A 23,520-nucleotide genomic window follows, 5' to 3' on the forward strand; every position below is an offset into this window, starting at 1 on the left:
TTAGCTGTGTTAATAACATTTGAGTGGTATGAATTTTCAGGTTTTTTTCATGAAGATTTTCTCTTCTGCAAGCCACTTCCATCTCTACATATGGTAGTGAATTTTTTCCCTACTTGGTGCCTTCTTCATTAAAAACTCAAAGCCAAGGAACAGTTGCATTGACGTGTACACAGATGGCACAAAGGCCATGGTAGGTCATGTTTCTGGCATTGTTACAAGAATCAAGAAAGTTTCCAAAAACTGCGCAAGTAGTAATTGTGTACTACACCAACACTCCCTCACAACAACAAAAAATGCCAGAGTTATTAAAACAGGTACTAGACAACGCCGTCAAAATTATCAGCTTTGTTAAGGCACGACCTTTGTAATGTAAACTGCTCAAAATACCATCTGAAAATATGAGAAGTATACACAAGTCATTGCTATTACATGCAGAAATATGATGGTTGTCACTAGGCAAAGTGCTGTTCCATTTATTTGAATTTCAAATGGTAGTTTCTTCATTTTTGAATGATGAAAACAGTTCACTAGCAGATTATTTGAATGATCAGGAATAGTTCTGCAAATTATGTTGCTTGGCAGACATTTTTTGAAAATGAACAAATTCAGCACATCCATAAAAGGGAAATGGAAGATGCTAATTAGATGCTAATGACAAAATTGCTGCATTGAAGAAAAAGGTAGCATTCTACATGAGAAGTGCCGAGAATAAGGATCTGACATGTTTCTCATTGACTTCAAACTTTTTAGAAGAAAATAACATAACAATGAATGCATCATTGCTGGCAATAATGAAAGAAACCTTAACAATTTGCTTCAAAATTTGAATTCATACTTTCCAAGGGACACTCAGGAATTGATTCGAAAGAATTCTGAGTGGATTTTAGATCAATTTTCAGTGATGTCAAAGCCAGCAGCTCTCATTGTAGCAGAATATGAGTTGAGTTCCTTATAGACATGGCTTCGGACAGCCACTATCAGGCATCATTTGAAAGCAAACCACTTCCTGAATTTTGGGTTCAATTAGTTCAAAAGCTAAATTGCTCTTACTTCCTTTGGGTTTTACATACCTCTGTGAAACAGCCTTTTTGAGGTACATGACTACAAAAACTAAATATTGTGCTCGTTTGGACGCAGAAGACGATATGAGTCTTCAACTGACTTCTGTGACACTGGACATTGACAAACACTGCTGCAAGAAGTGGGCACATTGTTCACATTAACCTCGGGTGTACATGTGACATTGTAAAATTTTCAAATATCTTAACTAGTTGTTACATCATTTTGTAGATTTAAATCATGAATAATACAGTATTCCCTCGTTACTTCGCAGTTTGCTTTTCGCTCCCTCACTGTTCCGCTGTTTTTAAATAAACACTAAAATAATATTATAAATCATAAAACTTATGATTTACAGTGACGGTAGTCTCAGTCAGGGCGGAGAAGGAGCCCCAACGGCAGGAGGAGGAGGAGGAGGAGGTGCCATGTTTCCCTACCTCTTTCTTCCCTTCCTCCCTCTCTCCCTCTTTCTACTTCCTTCCTAAGGAAAAGCCGAGTGTCCCTACCTCACAGATTTTCACTTATCATGGGTGGTCCTGGAACGTCACCGCGATAAGTGAGGGAACACTGTATTATTTTCAGTTCTTTTTACTATTGTTTCTTTTATTAATATATACACCTTATTATTCATATTTCCACATACGTATCATGTGTAATATGCCTCATAGAACATAGAAAGAGCTAAACAGTAAACATTTATTGCCGTTTTGCTTCAAAAAGGGTTCTGTGGCTGAAAAAGTTTCAGATTCCTGTACCTTCATAACATATGTTTCAAATTGAGGCAGAAAATAACCATAGAGCAATTTTATTTATTCTGTCAGGAATAACAAAATTGTAACTAAAACCCAATAATTACAAAAATTTTGCTAGTGTGAGTGAGTTGAGAGATAAAATGTTAATTAAGCCATTTCCACACAGTTCGGATATCAGTAATACTGAGCAAAGAATTGGGTTAAATCAAGCATGGAAGATTTGTAATTAGTTTGAGTGATACTCCCAGATCTTATTATCCATTGTATAAAATAAATTTGGACCGTATCATGTCACAAACAGCTACTATGTGTCACATTATTACACTTATCTGCCATGGCAACATCCTATGGAATCCAGGAGTTTATAGAGACTCTTTGAACATTTTAAATGCTCTCTCTTTACTGTCAATTCCAGAATGCCATGGGATGTTGCCATGAGAGTTAAAGTGAAATATAGTATGATGGGCACTTGGTATCAATTGGAGTTGGATTTCAGGAACCCCTGTGGATACCAAAATCCATGGATACACAAGTTCTATTATATACAGCGGTATAATCAATGGTGTCCCTTATATTAAATGGCAAAATCAAGCTTTGCTTTCTGGATTTTATAAAATATTTCAAAATTGTGGGTGGAATCCTTGGATGCAGAATCCATGGGTACCAAGGAATAACTTTATTATAATGGTCTGGTGCATGGTTCTCAACATGTGGGTTGCCAGGTGTTTTCGCCTACACCTTCCAGAAATCCTAGCCAGTTTACTAGCTGTAAGGATTTCTGAGAGTTGAAGGCCAAAACATCTGGAGATCCACAGGTTGAGAACCACTGGTCTAGTGTGAGTGAGCCTCTAATCACTAGTATGGATGTTCAGTGATGCTGATAACTTGATAATTTTCAGTCTTTACTTGGGTTTATAGCCCATACCATCCTAATGGGTTGGGGTGGGTACAGTTTTAAATATAGTTGTGGATTAGTTATGGATCCATAACTGACATGTACTCCATAATTATAGTCTTACTGGAAACCTATATAAATGCCATGTCAGCTCACCTTAAGAGTCGGCTACCAGACTGGGCAAAGGACAGATTGTGACAATCAGTTGCAACCTTGTTGTGGCAGGAGAGATGATAGAAATGTCACTTTGCCCTAATAAAGAGCAGAATTGACTTTTTTCATCCAATATGGTACTAGCTCTTAAAGTGGACTTGAGGGATTCAATCATGAGACATATTACTTACTTAGCTATTTTTCTATAAGTAAGTAGCTGTTCTGTGATACCAGTGATAATAATGCTTCTCTCTCTCCTGATTTATTTGAGACTAGCTTGGGGGCCCGGCGGTGCCCGGGTTATTTGAGAACTGAATTGTTTGCCTTTGTTCCAAGTTTAGTCTCGATCCAGTGTCAGTTGTCTTCAATTGGTATGGGTGAACTACAACTCCCATATGTAAGTCCATGGTCCATCCCCCTCCAAATAGCGCCAGGATGTAAAGTAGGTCATGGGGATGCAATGTGTCAAGTTTGATCTTGATCAGTCATTGGTGTGGGTTGCAGTGGTCTGAGGAAGTGAGTGAAGGTACTGTAAATCCCATCTTCCCTGGTCAGTTGTTCCCTCAAACGGCAGGAGGACTTAAAGCTGGCCACATTGCACTTGTGTGTCAAGTTTGGTACAGTTTCATCATTCATGGGCATCACAGTGGTCTGTGGGAGGTGAATTGGATGAAGGTACTGGAAATCCCATCATCCTTGGTGCATTCTCCTGCAAACCACACCAGGACATAAATTGTGTCACATTGCACCTGTGTGTCAAGTATGGTACTGTTTCATCTTTCATGGGTATCACAGTGGTCCATGGGAGGTGAATTGGGTGAGGGTACTGCAAATCCCATCATCCATGGCCCACCCTGCGCCAAACTGGACCAGGGCGTAAAGGGGGCCACATTGCACCTGTGTATCAAGTTTGGTACAGATTCGTCATTCATGGGAATCACAGTGGCCTGTGGGAGGTGAATTAGATGAAGGTACTGCAAATTCGATGGTCCTTGGTCCATCCTCCCCCAAACTGCTGCAACATATAAAGTGCATCATGGTGTAGGCTGTTTGGAAGTGTGGGAGTTGGAGTCCAAAACACCTGGAGGGCCCAAGTTGGCCCATGCCTGGTTTAAAGGCTTTTATACAATCCTAGAGTTAGAAAGGGTGCCCAAAGGCCATCTAGTCGAACCCCCTTCTGCCATAGAGGAAGACAGCATCAAGCCCTCCCGACAGATGGCCATCCTGTCATAAATATGATTGGGAGATAGATAAGAGTCCTAGATTTGAAAGGTGTCTCTGAAGGTCATCCAGTCCAGCCCCTTCTGCTGTAAAGGAAGAGAGCATCCAAGCCCTCCTGACAGAAGGTCATTCCAACCATACATACCATTGAGACATTTATTTATGTATTTATTTAATTCTGATATTTCTCCCGCGCCTTTCTGCAATAGACCCAAAGTGGCTTGCAAGGTCATTAAGCCACGTGCTAACATCCACCATATAAATAAAACATAAAAGTAACGTCAAGCAATAGTAGTATAAATAAGACATAGCTGGGTTCAGTGGAGGCAGGTGAACTACAACTCCCATATGCAAGTCCATCATCCATGGTCCATCCCACTCCAAACAGTGCCCGGGTGTATAGTAGGTCATGGGAACTGTATGTGTCAGGCCTGTTAGAGTTAGTAGGCCCAAGCCTGCTCTGTGGTAGTTTTTTGCCTCAGTAAAAACTGGGGGGGGGGGGGAGTAAACAATCCTTAAAAGGAAAGAATAAAAAGATAGTCATTATTTTCTCTTTAGTCAGCTGTGAATAGTACTGTGTCCCGATGAGCCAGGGAAAACCTGTCTTTGGAACAGTATTGAGGGGGGAAGATGGCCCCCTCCTTTGCGGCCTAGCAGGGCCTAGCAGCCTGCAAAGGCCTTGGCTTGTCAGTAGAAGCGCTGAAGGGGGGGGGGGGTGAGGTGAGGGGGTAGAAGTTTTCATAAACAAAGGAAGCATTAAAACATAATTATTTTCCATCATTAGTTGGATTCAGAATGCTGTGAATGTGTGAGTGGGCCAAAAGCTGTTAACAGTACCAAAGCTAGCGTCGTTCTGAGGAGATAAGTAGGCCGAACGAAGCCAGTTGGTAGTAGTTTTTGCCTCAGCAGTCCCAGTGGCCTGTGAAAGTGGAGGCCAATCAGAAAGCTGGCCAATATTCCGACCGGCCAATCAAAACGCTGATACATATTCCGCCAGGCCAATCAAAACGCGAGCACATACACCGCCCGACCAATCAAAATGCTGCCACAAACATACATACAAACATTCACTTTTATTATATATATAGATTACTGAAAATCAGTTCATTCAAAAGGGTCTTGTAGAATTTCTTAACAGCATCTCAGTACTGAGTTTGAAAAGTATCCAAGACAATGTTCTATGGCTGGGAGACAGCAGATCAACTATCCAAAATGTTTCCTTTTGTCTCCTTGTTGTATGCACAAAGATAGCACCCTTTAATGGATGAGAAGGGAACCCCAAGCCCTGCCAGGCCACATATAATGCTGTTTCTGCTATTGCATCAACATTCTTTGAGACAGAATAATAGCAGCAAAATGTGGGCTGTCACAGTTTTAGGAGTGTACCACATAAAATTGGTGGGAGGTAATGTGTTCACACAGAGCTCACTCTTACATCAAAAAGGAGCCCTTGGCATAGGTTATGTTTTTGTCACATCATCCTGAAAAGTCTAAAAATATAGTGAAATTATAAATCATAATTCAGTTAACTCATCCCACTTTGATGTTTTGGGAAAGAGACACCCCCCTCTTTTCCCCTTTCTCTCCCCCCCCCCTTCCTGGATCACTAATGGTTACAAAATGTAGTAGTTCAGACATTTCCATAGGACCCGCGATGGTGCAATGGGTTAAACCCTTGTGCTGGCTAAACTGCTGACCTGAAGGTTGCCAGTTCTAATCTGTGAGACGGGGTGAGCTCCTGTCTGTCATCTCTAGCTTGCGGGGACACGAGAGAAGCCACCCAGCAGGATGGTAACACATCCAGGCAGGGCCGTAGCCAGAAAAGAATTTCGGGAGGGGTTTTGAAAATTTCGGGGGGGGGGGGAGGTTGAACCCCTGACCCACCCGCCCCCTGGGTTCAGACCTGTCAATATCTGCTTGAGATAGTGCCTGGAGGGACTCTTAATGTTTTACGTCTCATAGACATAGCATGGGGATTTGGTTAACCAGTTAAAATTCATGAGTAAACCAGGTTTTTTTTTAACCTGAAAAATTTGTGGGGGGGGGGGGTGAACCCCTAACACCCCCCCCCTTCGCTATAGGCCTGCATCCAGGCATTCCCTGGGCAACGTAGACAACCAATTCTTTCACATCAGTAGCGACTTGCAGTATGTCCTCAAGTTGCTTCTGACATGATTTTAAAAAGACATTTGCATCAGTTCAACATTTTGTCTCAACTTTAGTGTTAGTGAGTATGCTATCAAACCCCTATGAAATTCATGGGGCCACAATTAGTCAATAGGCAACTTTAAGACATAGACACATACGGATAAATGAAGCTCACCTTCTAGCTTTGTCACTGGCAATGCATTGAAGGAGATGCCTAAGACTAATGAATTTTGCCTAAAGGAAGAGAATAACCGCAATCTTATTTGAAGAATAAATAAGAATCTTTAGCCGAGTACAAAAAAACTCAAAATTCACAAAAGAGTGATACCAGGAAACATACTTGGATTTAAAGATGTTAAAAATCCTTTGTCTAAGAAAGAGGCAGATCACACTGTCTAGAACTCAAGGAAAGTTACTTTTGTTTTGCCAACAGAGTTGAAATTTATCCCCAATGGAAGAAAGGGAGTGGCCTCTGCCTACACTGATATCCCTCATCTTATCTGACAATAGCAGTAGCATCTGAAACAAAATATAAGCTTGTGACTCTAACATCTTCACTTTCTTTTTAACACTGTTGTCCAATGAAGAAGTCATTGAAGCATTAAAAGCTTGTATGATGTATTTTCTTCATTTTGGTTGGCCAATAAAATTATCATTTTTTTGTGGATTTTGAATTCAATTGTATTTTGCTGCAAGGCCAATATGACTACCCCTGGATATGTCTGCTGAGTCTTCAGCTGAGAATACTTTCCCCTCACATATGTGTAACTGGAGTCCCATTACATTGTATTATTAGAGAGGCTAGTACACAAATGGTGATTTCGCTCATTCTGAACGCTACTAATTATTTTTTGTAGGTTACACTTAAATTGTATTTTAGATTTTTTTTGTATTTGATGAAGTAGGGTCTAGTCCATGAAAGCTAGTGGTATGAAAAGCTTATTTACCTTTGAAATACCACAGAACGCTCTGATTTGTTCAGTGTATTGACAATCTAATGCCCACCCACACTCAGTTTTGTTATATCATATTCACATAAACTCTCGAGTATGAAACTGCCATCATACGATAATTTTCTTTATTATCTTCTTATATTATCTTTGCTCATATTAAAATGGAAATAAGCTGGAACTCTGAGGATCCCAAAGGGAATGCTTTGAGAGATCTCAAGACATGCTTTGAGGCAGGGTTAGAAAGCCTGCAAATCCCAACTTTCATTTCCCATTATTGGAAATGTTTGCAAAGACTGTTAAGGATTACAGCCCAGTACCTTATGCTGGGCCACATGATCCCCATCCTTGCTTTATGTACTGAATCAAATCATTCAAAACATTAATGCCCCATAGTAAGCAATAACAATATAAGCTCTTGAAAAGCTCTTATGAGGTAATTCTATCATTTTAATTCAATTAATTATTTAACATTAATGCTGAAATTTGTATGTAAAATCATCATGCCTTATCTCTATAAAAATCAAGTGATTTCAGTCATGATGAAAGACTGGTGACTTGAATCACTCTTTCTTATAAAAAGGAAAATAGAAGCCAGAGGGATATGTGATTTGGAAAGTCAATGATGATACTTTGGTTTCTCTGCTCCCAGGTACATTCCTCTGCAATAGAAGTTCATATCTCACTGTGGTATCACATGATTACCATGGAGACTGAGTAGTCTTTTTGTTAATAAATAAAAGTTATCAGCAATGTTGGGAACTGCACAGTTAGAAAACTGCTGTACACTCAGATAGTTGGGCCAGATATATTGTGAGAATCCACTCATTTAGATATTTGAATGAAGTCTGTACTAGAGTACCTAGATTAAGCACATCAGTATGATTTATCTACTTCATGTTTTGCCATTGAACATTCTATTAAATGGATCTACTTTAGTTGGGACGAACCAGTAGGATTTAGACAATTATGCTCACACTTTAGATGTAGTTAGAGTTGAAAACAAGTTAAACCCACCCCCCAAAGTGGTCTTTGCTGAAGCTTTTGTCAGCTGCCAAAAAGGGGGTGTGAGGGGGAAGTATGTCACCTTTCTGCTGTTGAGAAACTACAAATAGGGATGAGATTTTGATTTGTTTGTTGGTCAGACAGAAAGTATCACCCTTTTACCCTGAATGATCTTTGTTCAATCTGCCATACAGTCAAATTTGATTGGTAACCTAACATCATCTTGTTCACTATGTGATCCTTCCATACAAAGTGGGGGAAGGAACAATATCTTTCATTCTGATTTAGATGCATAACATTGCTGCCTAAGTACATTTCATTGGCTACAAGCATTTCTGACCTCAGCAGTTTCGCTATGTGATTGTCCAGTTGGCTGAGATCGCAAAATAAAAAAGAACAAGATTCCTATTTTGAAAATCAAAAGTGGTAACAGATAACACTAGAACTTAAACCAACTATCTTTGATCCACCCCTTGTACTATGTTCTTAAAAGTAATTACAATGGGTGTAACCCCTGGTTAAGCCAGTGTAATTCACTAAGAGGATTTTGGGTGCAAACTGTGAGTTTAGAGTTTCTTATCCTTCCTCTGCAGATCACTGCGTTAATGTTCTTCCAGCAGGAAACCTCTACTATGACCACACCCCAGGCCAAAAGTTAGGGGGAGCCAACAGAAATAATGTATTAGATCCCAATGTCACACCAGAATACCCTCTTGTTGATAGAACAAGAAGACAAAATACAAAAAAAGTAAAGGAAAATCCTCAGCAGTGTCCTGATGGTGTCCATTTGGATTAGTCAACTACTTCCAGGGAAAAAGCTCAGTGCTGTCTCATTCCATAGGATAAAATACTGGATACTGGATTCAGATAATCAAGTTTTCCTTGGCACTTTATTCTCTTGTATGCCATGAAAGCTGGAGAGTCTGTGGGTCCTCTTGAACAGTGTGAGACATAAGAGGCTGCTGCAGTAGGATAGAGGAACTGGAAGAATGTGATGAAGCAGCTTCACACAAGCAGAAGTGCTTCTCTCCTTGTTCAAGTCACTTCTGGATCCAAGCTATGGTGAATCAGGTACATAGACAATGCATACAGAAAGAAGAGGATTGGATTGTTGTGGTGTGCCTTCAATATATGTCTGACTTATGGAGATCCTAAGGAGAACCTATCATGGGATTTTCTTGGCAAGATTTGTTCAGAGGGGTTTGACATCGTCTTCCCCTGAAGGTGACTTGCCCAACGTCTCCCCAATGGGTTTCCCTGACTGAGTGGTGATTCAGACCCTGGTCTCCACTACACCATATTCGATCTCCATGGGATTGGAACCCAACACTTAATAACCAGTGTTTTTACTTGATTCAGCATGAATTGGCAATGGGGAGCCGTACAGATTTCTTTTGTGCTAATGCATGCTTTGATGATGGTTGCATGCTGCCAGTATTTTGACAGCATTTACGTCTGTATCCTCTACATCTTGCAGTACAATTCTGGCACTATTCAGCCCAATATAGCACCCTTGGAGAACATTTAGATTACATATAATGCAATTTCTATGCATTTTTGCTCAGAATAAGTGTCATTAAGTTTAATTATAAGTATAATATATAAGTATTATAATTATAAGTAAGTGTATATAGGACTGAAGCCTTAAATAACATTTCATGTTAATTAACCATTCATACATAGAGTATTGCCTGATAATATATATTGTAACACACAATGTGCTATCATTGCTGCTCATCTTGTTTTGGAGGACTTGGCATACCAACAGTCCAGAACACAGTATTATTTCATAGTGCATCTGTTAGACCCATCTCTCTGGTTTTTCTCTTCCCTTAGAGAAGTTCCCTTAGGCTGTTGTTTAGAATGTGAGTGTGATAATCGTAAGAATCTATTGACATTGTCTGAAACAGTTGGACATGCAACACCTCCCCCCTGCCCTCCGGCTGTATTAGGTGGTGGTGGTGATTGTGGTATGATGAGGACAAGAAAGGAAGTTCCTACTAAGTACTGGGAAGAGTTCTTTGATGATGAAATAGATTACTGAAGAAAGAAATTGACCCTTTTTTGCTGGAGTTTTTGAAAAAAAGGTTAAATGGCCAAATCTTCTTTGTAGAATCCTGCAATGCTTTTTGGTTGAACTATAAAGCCCTTGAGATCTCTCTCAACTTTGAGTCTATGAGTCTGTCATCATTATTATGTGATGCACTTCTTCCACCTTTTTATACCAACATATATTCAAAGTAGTTTACAATAATAACCATATACACAAATAAAACAGTCAAATATCCAACACAGATATTTTGAACGTTACCATTACATTCTCTTTTAAATTTAGAGACTCATTGCTTCATCTCACATATTCTGCTCCCTAACAATATGAGGAAACAAATTTTCAGAACTCTGTTGGGTTAAGATTAATGCAAGCATGGGTTGTACAGCCTACTGTAATAATTGCTTGCCTCATATTTTATTCTCTTCATTAGAAAACAGGCAGTGTAGACAGTAGGCACACAGCCTCCACACACATAAAAAGAGAAAGAGGGACCTAGATATGTGCAGAAGTTGCTTATGCTAATTTTATGTACTGCACAAATAATAGAAATAATAACCAGAATGCAAAGAGAAATGCAAAACTCATCATAATGTGAAACACTATTATCTAGTGTCTTGTGGTCTGCTGTCCAGGTACTAATGGAAGATGGGCCCTGCTCTCTCTCCTTTTGGTTTTGAATGGTCTAGGAAGCTATTCAGAAAGGTCTCCTATGGAAAGTAGGATGAATGGCCTGCCAATATTCAAAGCCAGCAGAGTAAGTTCTCCTTATTGTACAATTTCCTTTTATAATTGTTGCGGCCCATCCCTAATGCTTTCAAAAACCATCTTTCTTAAAGAATTATTGATTTGTGCAATAGGGAACTTCCAGGTTGCAGTTAAACACTTTGCTGCTTGGAGTCTTGACTGAGGATTCTTCAGCCACTCAAGTGCCATGATCCCTCATTCTGAGAATTCCATGGCCTAAATTTTGTGGGATTTCCCAGCCCTTCCTCTTTATTTCCTGTTTTTCTTTTCAAGAATCAAGTCAAATCTGCTTTTCTCATTCTACATCCTGCCACAGACACACTCATAGCTGCCATTACTGGATGCTTGCTGGATGCTTTCATCTGTCCATCTTCTTTGGGATCTGAATTATGCTGCTCAGTTTCAAATGAATAGAAAGGGCAGTTCAGCTTGCATTGTGGCCATTGTGCCCAAAATGAATGGCTTTGCAGGAGACCCTTTGTTTGCTTCAACTGACCAATGATTTGATTTAAAGTCAGGCAGGGAATAACTTCATTGAGCTTTCAGCATGGCACACTTGTATGTTGATTGTTCTGAACTGAGTGAAGTTTGGCTCTTTGTTTTTTTTAAGGCGGCTGAACTATTCTTAAAAACATGGGCATCTTTCATGAAGAACTATTACTTTTTACTTGATCATCAATAATTAATATATGGTTTTGGTCACTTTTTCATAGATTCTGAGGAAGAGAACACCGACAACTGACACATGGCCAAGCTCAGACATGGGGTCAACCACAAAATCTTACATCAACTAGCACAAAAGAAGAACTGATGTCACGCGTGAGACACTCTACTATTCATGCCCCTTCCGTTCAATTTTGTAACTTCTTTCTAAGCTTTTTTAATTTATAGTTGGAAATTCGAACATTATGCAAAAAATAAACTATAATTATTTTGAGGGAAAAATGTTTGTTCTTGAATGACTTTTTTTCTATCAATAGACAAGATAAACTAGAGAAGGTTTTTTCTGTTAAGGGCCATGCACTTTTGGTACCTCCTGAAAGTGGTAGGGTTAGCTGAAGACAGCAATGGACCAAAACCAGACAAGTCCAGTACCTCCCTTTATCCCACCCCTTCCTTTACCCAACCCCTTCATCTTTTTTCATGTAGAAGCTACTGGACAAAGGAGAACTCAACCTTGTAGAAACCTGGACTGATCACTTGCAGGTGATGTCTAAGGGGTTGCTTGACTGCAAATTGCCCACCCTTGTGTTGTTGTTCATTTCAGATTTATGGCTACATTAAGGTGATCTAATCACCAGAGTTTCTTAGCAAGCTTTGTTCACAAGGGGCATTGTTGTTGCTTTCCTCTGAGGTTGCTGAGAGTGTGTGACTTGCCCAAGGTCACCATATAGGTTTCCATGGCCAAGTGGGGATTTGAACCTTTTTCTCTAGAGTCCTAATCTAACCTCAAATATCTACACCATGCCCAGTTCTCAATTTATCTACTCATAAAACATTTCCCTTGTAGCATTGGAGTGGTGGATCTGAGAAGAATTGGTGAAACAACCCTACTATATCAGTGAGAGGGTTATTCTTCCTTATTTCCTGCTCTTAAGTTATTGTTCCAGTTCCAAGGCTGGTATAAAATTCTCTCATATTTTTAGGAATGTCAGGGAACACACATCCTTTATTACGCACTTCCAATATATTCCTGAAATGCAAGGTTTTTTCCCTACCTTGTAAAACACTGAAGCACTGCTGGGACACCTATAGCATACTGGGGAACCTTAAGCAGCAAAGATAGTCATCTGCAAATGAACATTGTATTCTACCTACAGTGGCACTTATGTCACTTTCTGTGGCCCTTCATGAGACCTTCCGAGCCTTCCAGAGAGTGTGACTTACCTATAGTGTGACTTGCAAAGATTTGAATCCTGGTTTCCAGAGTCATAAGGTTTGCATACAAAAACAAATAAACCTGGACTCTATGCGATTTACTACTGGCTGCCTCCACAACTCACAGGGACTTTGACTGAATGTCCTGGGTTTTCTTGCTTTAATCCAACTTGGCCCTACTTCAGGCAGTGTCATGGGATATTCCTGAGTTTACAGGAAACTCTGGAGTATTCTAGGACTTCACAGCAGCCTAGACAGCTGGATCAGGTCCATTTTGGCCTGTTCACCTACCCAGATGGACACTGTGGCAATTGTCCTTACCCTGCACTGATCAGAACAGGAAAAAGCAATTACTTGTCCCCATGTCACCACTGCTCCCTGCCCCCACCACAGATCTGCATCCAAACACCTGGCCTTTGCCTGTCACATCTGCTGTTGTCAGAATTGGGCATCTCTAAAATCAGCAAGAAGGAATGGGTAGATCTACCCTCTCGCTCTTGCTGATTGGGTTGCAGTCTTGTTCTGATATCATCAGACACTACAGATGGTGACATGATGATCACCTCAAGCTTCGTGGCTGGCTTGGAGGAGGAGCAGCAACACAGAGGATGAATACTGATCCAGTGGGGTTCGTGTGGCCCTGTCTGGATTGTCTGGATACCAGCCAAGGATTCAGCATATACATGTTGCATCTAGTGCTGCTCCAAGCCAGATATACACCAGAATAACCTGCCAGGTTAATGCTCAAAACACGACACCACACTCTGACTCTCAAAGCTCAGGACTCGGGGCGGCTTACATATGGGTCAAAATGACCATAGACACAAATACAAAACAATTCATTAAAACAAAAGCATAATTAAAATAAAACATAGTTAAAATAACAATCCAGTTAAAAGCACAATTGAATAAAAGAATATAAAACAGCGGCATAAACTCCACTAAACCAATTGACATAGTACAATGATCAGGCTATAAAAGGGCCGGGTATGGGATAGTGCATGCAGCATGAGACCTTCCTAGCCTAGCAGTAACATTTAAAACTTTAACTATTATGGTCTATTGATTTGTAGTTTTGTGAGATACCAAGACTGTTGCTTAGGGGAGTGCCCTTGAGACTATAAATTCCAGGAATCTATAGGATGGAGCCATGACAGTTAAAGTGGTATCAGGATGCTATTATTGAGCAGTGCGCATTCATACTAAGTAGATAAATACATATATTAAGAGGTCTATCTGTAACATGAAAACAGTAAAATATTTATTGACTCTGAAAGAAAATAAATGCAGTTCCAGCAGCGCTCCTTCTCTAACTGCAGTTGGAACCATATGTGGTTTTAAAACCAGATAGGGGTTTAAACATAATAGTTTTCTGTAACCGGTGAGCCTGTTTTTATAGAGCTTTCAGTTGCTCTGTTTTATATCTAAGAAAATTGTTCCCAGCATTTCTTTTTCAGTGAGAATTTGGTTTTACTCTGTTATTTTCAACCAGGATGACTAAGATGGAAGGTAATTGTCTAACTTTAAAAAAATCAATATACTCATGAAATTACCTGATTCACAATCTGTTGTTTATTCAGCTGGTATACTGAAAGCAATATTCTCTGTCAGCACAGAATATTTGGCCATGGCTGACAAAGAACACTCAAGGCTTAAAATGTTAAAATTGACCTCAGGGGGAAAATAAACTGTAATTTTTTTGTCTCTCAGTATAGCCTTGTGGGTAGCTGACCTTCTAAGATTTACTCCTGAGTTCAACTCCAAACATTTCGGCCTTATTAAGTCACAGTACTGCATAGATTCATATTCAGATACAGTCAAAGCAAAGATGAGAGAGTTTTTCATCCATTCTGTTGAGTCATTTGCATGTCTATGAATAATAGTTTTGATTTGTCTATCATATGCAGGCAAAGAAATCCAAAATAAGATTTTTGGTCTTCCATTTTCTTCTTTCCCACTGAGCAGTGTAGAAAATGGCAACTCCAATTTTATTAAAATTTAATTTATTTGTTCAAGTTGAAAAAAAAATGTTCCTTGTGAGTAAGAGGACCTGCTTCCTTATGAGGTAACCATCATAAGAGAACAAGTGAATCACTGTGGTAAACAAGTCTACAGTTAGGATAGAAGCAAGAAATTCTTCAATCTGTATTGTTTTCACAGTGCAAATGTCTTGTACCTAAACTGCATGACTGACGTTTTACACATGAAATTGAGATTATGAGATCTAAATCATAGAATCATAGAGTTGGAAGAGACCTCATGGGCCATCCAGTCCAACCCCCTGCCGAGAAGCAGGAAATCTCATTCAAAGGACCCCTGACAGATGGCCATCCAGCCTCTGTTTAAAAGCTTCCAAAGAAGGAGCCTCCACCACACTCTGGGGCAGAGAGTTCCAGTGCCAAACAGCTCTCACAATGAGGAAGTTCTACCTGATGTTCAGGTGGAATCTCCTTTTCTGTAGTTTGAAGCCATTGTTCCGTGTCCTAGTCTCCAGGGCAGCAGAAAACAAGCTTGCTCCCTCCTCCCTATGACTTCCCCTCACATATTTATACATGGCTATCATGTCTCCTCTCAGCCTTCTCTTCTGCAGGCTAAACATGCCCAGCTCTTTAAGCCGCTCCTCATAGGGCTTGTTCTCCAGACCCTTGATCATTTTAGTTGCCCTCTTCTGGACACATTAAAGCTTGTCAACATCTCCCTTAAATTGTGGTGCCCAGAATTGGACATAGTATTCCAGATGTGGTCTGACCAAGGCAGAATAGAGGTAGCATGACTTCCCTGTGTCTAGACGCTATACCCCTATTGATGCAAGCCAAAATCCCATTGGCTTTTTTAGCTGCCGCATCACATTGTTGGCTCATGTTTAACTTGTTATCCACAAGGACTCCAAGGTCTTTTTCACACATACTACTGTCGAGCCAGGCATCCTCCATTCTGTATCTTTGCATTCCATTTTTTCTGCTGAAGTGAAGTATTTTGCATTTGTCCCTGTTGAACTTCATTTTATTAGTTTCGGCCCATCACTCTAGTCTGTTAAGATCGTTTTTAATTCTGCTCCTGTCTTCTGGAGAGCTAGCTATCCTCCAAGTTTGGTGTCATCTGCAAACTTGATGATCATGCCTTCTAACCCTTCATCTAAGTCGTTAATAAAGACGTTGAACAGAACTGGGCCCAGGACGGAACCCTGCGGCACTCAACTCGTGACTTCTTTCCAAGATGAAGACGCATTGGTGAGCACCCTTTCGGTTTGTTCGCTTAACCAATTACAAATACCTAACTCTAGTTTTGTTTAGCCCACATTTTACTAGTTTGTTTGCCAGAAGGTCGTGGGGGACTTTGTTGAAGACCTTACTGAAATCCAGGTACGCTACATCCACGGCGTTCCCTGTATCGATCCAGCTTGTAACTATCGAAAAAAGAGGTCAGATTAGTCTGGCATGACTTGGTTTTGATAAATCTGTGTTGACTATTAGTGATGACCACATTTGTTTCTAAGTGTTCACAGACCACTTCCTTAACTATCTTTTCCAGAATCTTTTTTTTTTAAAAAAAAATAATTTTCCAGAATCTTGCCTGGTATCGACGTGAGGCTTACTGGACAGTAATTATTTGGGTCATCCTTTTTTCCCTTCTTGAAGATAGGGACCACATTCGCCCTCCTCCAATCTGTTGGGACTTCTCCCATTCTCCAAGAACTTCCTCTGGTTCCTTCAATACTCTTGAATGTAGTTGATCCGGCCCTGGGGACTCGTTTAGAGCGGCCAGGTGTTCCTGGACAACTAATTTACCTGTTCGGGGTTGGATTTCCCCAAATCCTTCGTCCATTCCATGTTGCTGAGGTTGAAGACGGCTTTCTTTTTGTGAGAAGACCGAGGCAAAGAAGGCATTAAGTAGTTTTGCCTTTTCCCTATCCCCTGTCAGAATTTCTCCATCTTCTCTTCGCAGAGGCCCTATCACCTCATTGTTCTTCCTTTTTCTACCAACATAAGCAAAGAAGCTTTTTTTTGTTGTTTTTAATGTCCCTGGCAAGCCTGAGCTTGTTTTGCACTTTAGCCTTGCTAACCTTTTCCCTACAGGAAATTGGATTTTTTCTTTGGTGATTTCTCCCTTTTTCCACTTTTTGTGCACGTCTCTTTTGAGTCTTAGCTCAGTTAGAAGTTCTTTGGACATCCATTCTGGCTTTTTTTTCTTTGTTGACACTGTTTGCATTTGTGCCTTGAGTATTTCACTTTTGAAAAACTCCCATACATCCTTAACTCACTTGTCTTTCAATATTGGCATCCATGGAATGCCACTCAGTATATCCTTCATTTTTTCAAAGTCAGCTCTCCTAAAATCCAGAATGCGTGTTTGACTTGTCTTAGTTTCAACTTTCCTTTGTATGGCAAACTGCAGGAGCACATGGTCATTTGCTCCTAAATCCTTCCTTCCTAGCCAGAGGTAGCCTTAGGGGTAAGTAAATTTGGGCACTCACCCTGTGTGTCAAGCTGAACAAACATGGAGCAAAGCTCAATCACTCAGTGTTAAATATCCTGTTAAAAAGCTCTGGGTCCAGGTGAGGTATGGAGCAGTGATTTCATTCAATCCTAATTTCTAAGGATGTAACTTGCTCAAGATCAGCCAGTGGGTTTCTATGGTTTCAAACCCTGTTCTACAGAGTCATGGGTTTCCTCCACACTGTAGAATTAAAGTAGTGTGACACCACTTTAATTGCCACTGCTCAATTCTATGGAATCATGAGAGCTTTAGTTTGGTGAGGCACTAGCCTTGTAAAACTACAACTTCCATGATTCCATAGCACTGAACCATAGCTGTTAGTGGTGTCAAACCACATTTTGGTTAACCCTTTTGAAAATCTAATTGACTGAATGTGTTCATTCTGTTGTTACTGTGTGCCTTCAAGTCATTTATGACATATAATTTTCTTGGCAAGAATGCCTTCCTTTGAGACAGAGAGTGTATAACTTTTCCAAGGTCACCAAGGGTTTCCATGGCTGAGTGGGGAATCAACTCCTGTTGTAATCCAACACTCAAACTACTATACCATTGGAACTAATAGCTGCGTTTTGGCCAAAATGGCCAGCATATTGTAGTAACTGCATTAATGTAGGTAGTAATAGAAATACAGGTGTATGTTGATAGAAACTGTCAGTCCTTGGAAGCTATAGGTCACAATGAATGCATACACAGGTAGTTCTGTGGAAACGCTTTATTGAAAACCTTCTTGCCAAGACGAGCATAAGCTGTTACTAATCAACTTCCGCCCGGACCCTAGCATATCAAACTACTACTTCCCCTCAGCCCCCCTTCCACATTCACACTTGTCTGTTGATAGTCCTTTCCCAGGCTTGAAAACCAGATCATAGCCATAAATCAATCCTCCTAGCCAGATGGTTCTTATCATTTAGGTTATCTCCACCCCAATGGCTTTTTGCAGGATGGGAATAGTTCAGCTAGTGTGAATGCTGGGCGATCACATCCTGACAGAAACTGAGAGAAGACCATAGAATAAAATTGTAACTGTTTTACACTGAAGTTCTTGTCCCCAATACTGTTGGGAAAGACAGGCTTGTTTGTTTGTTGTTTTACAAGAATTGAGCTAAATGCACATTTGTATGGCTACTGTATTAAAGAGAAATAATTCAGTCATGAGAACATCCCAGTTATATTCTTGTCATTTTTCATTGATCAGGGTCATCATACAAAGTCTACAGTCTAACAACTGAACTATCATTTATGTATTTATTTTTGTTGGTTTTTCTTTTTCAGCTGCTGCCAAACTTTCTTTTATAGAATTTGGCTTTTTCATCGCAACACCAGTTGTCTGAAGCTCTTTGTCATGGTGATTCAGTAATGCTTTCCTGTTGTCATGGCTGCAGAGTTCTATCCGCAGCCAGCAACTTTGTGAAGGTTTCTTCTTCATAGTTTGAGTCTATAAACCTGAGAGTAGAAACAACAGTGGTCTATTTTCAGGCTTTTGTTATTTCAATACCTGGTTTCAGATTCACACATTTTATGAGTGTTTCAGAAAAAGAAGAAAGCAAAACCCTGCATGCCTTTTCTTCTTCTTGGTAATCTTTACTGTGGCCAAAGTTCATCAAGCATATTACAGTTCTTGAAAACATATTCCTGGAATTCAAAAGACTCTATTTAAAAAATACTTTCTTTTGAAGAGCTGAAAGAAAGGCTCTACTTTTCAAACAAGTTGCATTCCTTATCACTGTCCCACTGATGGCAGAACCCCAATCAAAATGTTTGGCTTCTGAGTTAATGTTTTGCTTTGGGGGGGGAAAAGCTAGTGCCAACAAAATGGAGAGAAAAACCTAACTACTACTAATATGCTATTTTTAAAAAGGGAAAGAAAGCGAAATTCCTTGTACTTAACTTTGAGGGACATAAATATTAATGAGTGTATTCCACATCAAAGTACAAATTCTGTGACCTTACAAATCTAAGTAACTTGATTGAGAAATTAAAATGCAGGCAAATTCAAAATATGGTGATCATTGAAGCCTATATTGCCAATCTTGTAGCATCTGTTCTTTCAAAATATACAGTGTTTACCATGAATTGTTGCCATAACTTGTGTTAAGTTCCCCTCTTATTCCCTTGTTATCATTAAACTATCCACTTTCATTGAGATTAGAGGTATAGAACCACTACAAAAGTGAAAGAACTGTGATTTTCAATATAATGCTATTTTTAAAAATATATGAGATAATTCCTCTCTTGGGAACATCTCTTCTGACGGTGGTGCGCTGGACAACATAGCGATTCCTAGAAATAACGTATTAATCAAATCTGTGACTAATCAAATCTGCAAAAGCAAAACCTGCAAATGTGGAGGATTGACTGTACTTCTAAAATATGGCTGATGAACTTTAAAATTAGGGAGATTGAGGTTTTGTAAAGAGGGAGAGGGAAAAAAGAGAGATATATAGAGAGGGAGGGAGGGAGAGATTCATGTTATTCTGCTATAGCAAAACTGAAAGTTTGGTGACATCCAGGCCTCACACATTTATTTTAACAGAAGAACAATATTTGTCATGTAGAACTTCCACCTATTGAGGAATCCAGTCCTCTACATATTAGCTTTGAACAAACCCATCATTGACCCATTTAGCAAGACAGCCTTGCTTGCAACACAGCTCCCTTCAGAAACCATTAGGTGGCTGCTAAACAGTCTTTGGGACTAAGCCATGGATACTCTGATGAAAGGAATAGGAGGCACCAGACTGATCGGCCCAGTTGGTAGATGGTATAAACCAACCTTTTACATTTATGCTTAGATGGAGATAATGCTCTTCAGAAGTCTTTGCCTTAAAGATCATAGGCCAACTTATGATGATGCTGATTGATGAATCTGCCAATTGATATTGGTCTAGCACTGATACTATTTAGGAACCTCATCACATCGGGGGAGGGGGAATTGTATTCTTTACGTAGTGTTTCATTCCATTTTGTTTAAAAGGAAAATGGATAATATATTCATCCCATCACACACAATGTACTTTTGTCGGTTTCTACTGTAATCCTCTGGGTTTTGAGCTATCACATGGGCAAGTGTAGTCCCCAATTATTTTACATTATTTTTCTTCTTTTTTTAAAGGAAAATTTTGCAAGTACAGAAGTCTGAAATCTAGGTCTAAAAAAGAGGGAAATATAGCCAAAGTGAAGTGGTGATATATCAAAATTGCACAATTCCTGAAGAATAATTTTTAAAAAATTACGATAAAGGTTTCATGCAAGAGGATTACCAGCAAGAAAAAGAGCGTCAAAGCTCATTTCAAGACCACTCACAGGAACACCCACACCAAAACAATCTAACTTGGAGAAATCTGACAGTTCCCTTCCCATGTGTAAATAAGCGCCTTTACCCGTTTTTGCACAAACTCCTAAAAACTCTGTTTCTACACACTTTAAACACATTTTTAAGGCGGAGTCCAAAGGGAACCGCCGGAAGTTGTTTTGTGCCATATGATGGGCTCTGTCTTTGAAGTATTTTTAAATTATAAGGAAACAGGGAAGACTCTGCATCTGGTGAGGTCCTAGGTCTCACTATCTACATTTGAATCAGATGTGCAGCACTCAAAGGCAGTACTGAATGCCTACTGTGTCCACTGCTTGCATTTCTGTAATTTTTTTCAAAACACTTCCTGTCGCTTTAATTTTCTTTCTAGCAAACTAAGGTAAGTGTGCTTGGCAGATTCCTCTGCAGCTGTAGAATGGAAATGGGGTCGTTCGTTCCACTGCCAAAACTTTGCGCAGTCGCTAGAAATAGTAATATAAATATAATCCATTCTCCTCTCAATGTTTCTCCTGCACCTGTTTTTTTTTTTTTTTTGTTTTGTTTTTTTTGCAGGATCCCAGACTGAGACTAAAAATTGGGGCTGCTACATTTGAGAATCAGACATGAAAGGCTTTTGTTGTTCAGAGGGTGGTGATCTGAATGCGCGATGTGGCTGTACATGAATGCCTGGGTGCTGCTGAGTACTAATCAATGCTGACATCACATGCCTCAGCAACAGGATGTCCAGTAATGATGCCACAGCCGACTTTTCAAAAATTCCATCCCATTCAGAAATCATCAGGAAATAAATGCTGTTTGTGGTGATCTGGGGTTAATCCAGAACATCAGAGATTTTCTGCAAATCAGAACCTTTTCTAGATTATGCCTCAGTCACCCCAAATAAAGAATCCTGGAAAACAGCTCCCCCCCTGCCCCCCCCTCAAGGCATCAGACTTAATTGCTTGCTGCCAGTTGATGAGTGGCATTCCCATATTTCTGGGGCATTACGCAAAGACCACAGCAATCCCAACTCTGTCTATTGTTAGATCTTGTTCTCATCAGAAGTTTTTAGTCATTTGAGGTAGGCAAATGTTTGTGAACCAACATGGAAAAAGAAGCTGAAATAGTATTCAATGTCTGCCCCTCAGAAATTTGCCCATGCTGGCTAAGCGATTTTGGGAATTGCTCAAAAAAAGTAACTATTTTGGACTCTGGTAATCCACACTCATTACTCCATGTGACCATTTTTAATCCAACATAGTAGCACCAAATAATGTATAAACAAGATGGAGATAGTTGTACAAGTGAAAACCCGTGTTTCCTCTAACACAGTTTTTCCCAAACTTTTTTGACCAGGGACCACTTGAACAGGGACCACTCTCCAACATTAGTACCAAAAGGGGAACTAATAATGCTTCCAATAGGGCCTTGCCTGCATACAGCTTTGCTTTTCACTGCCAAAAATGTACATCAGGCTTCCATTTATAGTGAGGATGTTAGTTGCCAGAATACCACCAAAAGACTACTGCATAGTGTGGCTGAGTAGCACATCTTTGTAAATGACATTCCCCAATGACTGAAAAGATGTACAGGAAAGGACATTGGATATTATCTGTGGTAGCCAACTGAGTCATTGTTAGTGGTACCAGCGAAATGCCAGAATTTATGGACAGCTGCAGCGCTTCATGTTTTTCCATTCCAATGTCTAAGCTGAGTCACACTACTGTTATGTCATCCATTTGTAATCAGTTATTAGCACTGTGATCTTTAAAAGTCACTAAGTCTAAATTATTTTAATAATATCTATGATGTTTTGCTTTACCTAGCTTTCCAGCAGCTTTGTCTCATAGAATTCCAACAGTAATGTCTTACAAGCCCATCACTCTTCAAGTGAAAAAGTGTCGCACCTCAGGTTAGCTTCACCTTCCTAAATACACCAGGCTGCACACAGGATATATTCTTTTGTAGTTTATTAGAAAATAAGTAGTTCTTAAAAGCAAAAGTAAAGTTCCAAAAGACTGATGCAAAAACAAAGCTATATAGAATAATCCAAGAAAACATAAGGCATAAAACAAGGTTCCATGAATGCTTGACAAAGTCCCATAACTTGAATACACAAGGCTGCAAAGTAATCCAGGAAAGCAAGAGCTAAGCTTCTATACTCCAAAATGAGATGTTACTTTTGACAAAGGTTTGTCTCTCAGCAAACCCTTTAATATTCCCTACATAGCATGAATGCATTTCTTTGGCCTACTTCCTCTGAAACTGAGAGACATGGGATTATCCAGTGGGTTTCTATGATTGAGTGAGGATTTCAGCCCTCGTCTCCTGACTTCCTAATCCCACTACCAAACCATGCTAAATTACCATGATATTATTGGTGATTCATGCTGTAAAGAATCTAGAATAGTCATTCTTTATGCCCAGCAGCTTTGAAGTCTACTACTGCTACTACTTCTACTACTACTTGACATGTAGGGGCTGAGAAGAGTAGAGGAAAGTTTACAGTGGTTGAAGTAGCGCACACATATATATGCCAGTAATGGAGCAGCATTTTTCTAGCAAAAGTAGTGCTCAGATGTAGTGGCAGGATATTCATATTTTAATAAAATAAAATAGAAATTATACCCTTGTAAACCATCTCCTAAATTCAGCCCCTAATGATTTGTCATCCCTGAGACTTCCATGGACCAATTTTTCTGGGATAAACTAAATAGAAGGCTGTTTTATCTCACCTAGAGATTGCCAGAAATGGTGATTGGATTTTTAAATATTGTCCCAGACCCCCCTACAGCATCCAACAGCAAAAATTACATTTTTTTTTGAAATGAAAGAAAATGTTTGGCTACTTCCTATTTGGTTTCTTTTTTTCC

General features: G+C 39.7%; 1 protein-coding gene across 5 annotated transcripts in view; it reads left to right on the forward strand.

The window, feature by feature from the left end:
- wnk2 (WNK lysine deficient protein kinase 2) overlaps positions 1-11,925 on the forward strand; it is a 170,840-nt gene extending 158,915 nt beyond the window's left edge. For 2 of the 5 annotated variants that reach the window (XM_062969950.1, XM_062969944.1), the window contains 2 exons: positions 10,923-10,990; positions 11,694-11,925. In XM_062969950.1, the coding sequence (XP_062826020.1) occupies positions 10,923-10,961 (39 nt within the window). In that variant the 3' untranslated portion in view covers positions 10,962-10,990; positions 11,694-11,925. Of the gene's footprint in view, positions 1-10,868; positions 10,991-11,693 lie in introns of all 5 variants that reach the window. The other 3 variants (XM_062969947.1, XM_062969948.1, XR_010002629.1) reach the window with 2 other exon arrangements.
- Positions 11,926-23,520: the final 11,595 nt, after the last annotated feature.

The sequence above is a fragment of the Anolis carolinensis genome, chromosome 2, assembly GCF_035594765.1.
Source record: "Anolis carolinensis isolate JA03-04 chromosome 2, rAnoCar3.1.pri, whole genome shotgun sequence".
In the NCBI taxonomy this organism is placed as follows: Eukaryota; Metazoa; Chordata; class Lepidosauria; order Squamata; family Dactyloidae; genus Anolis; species Anolis carolinensis.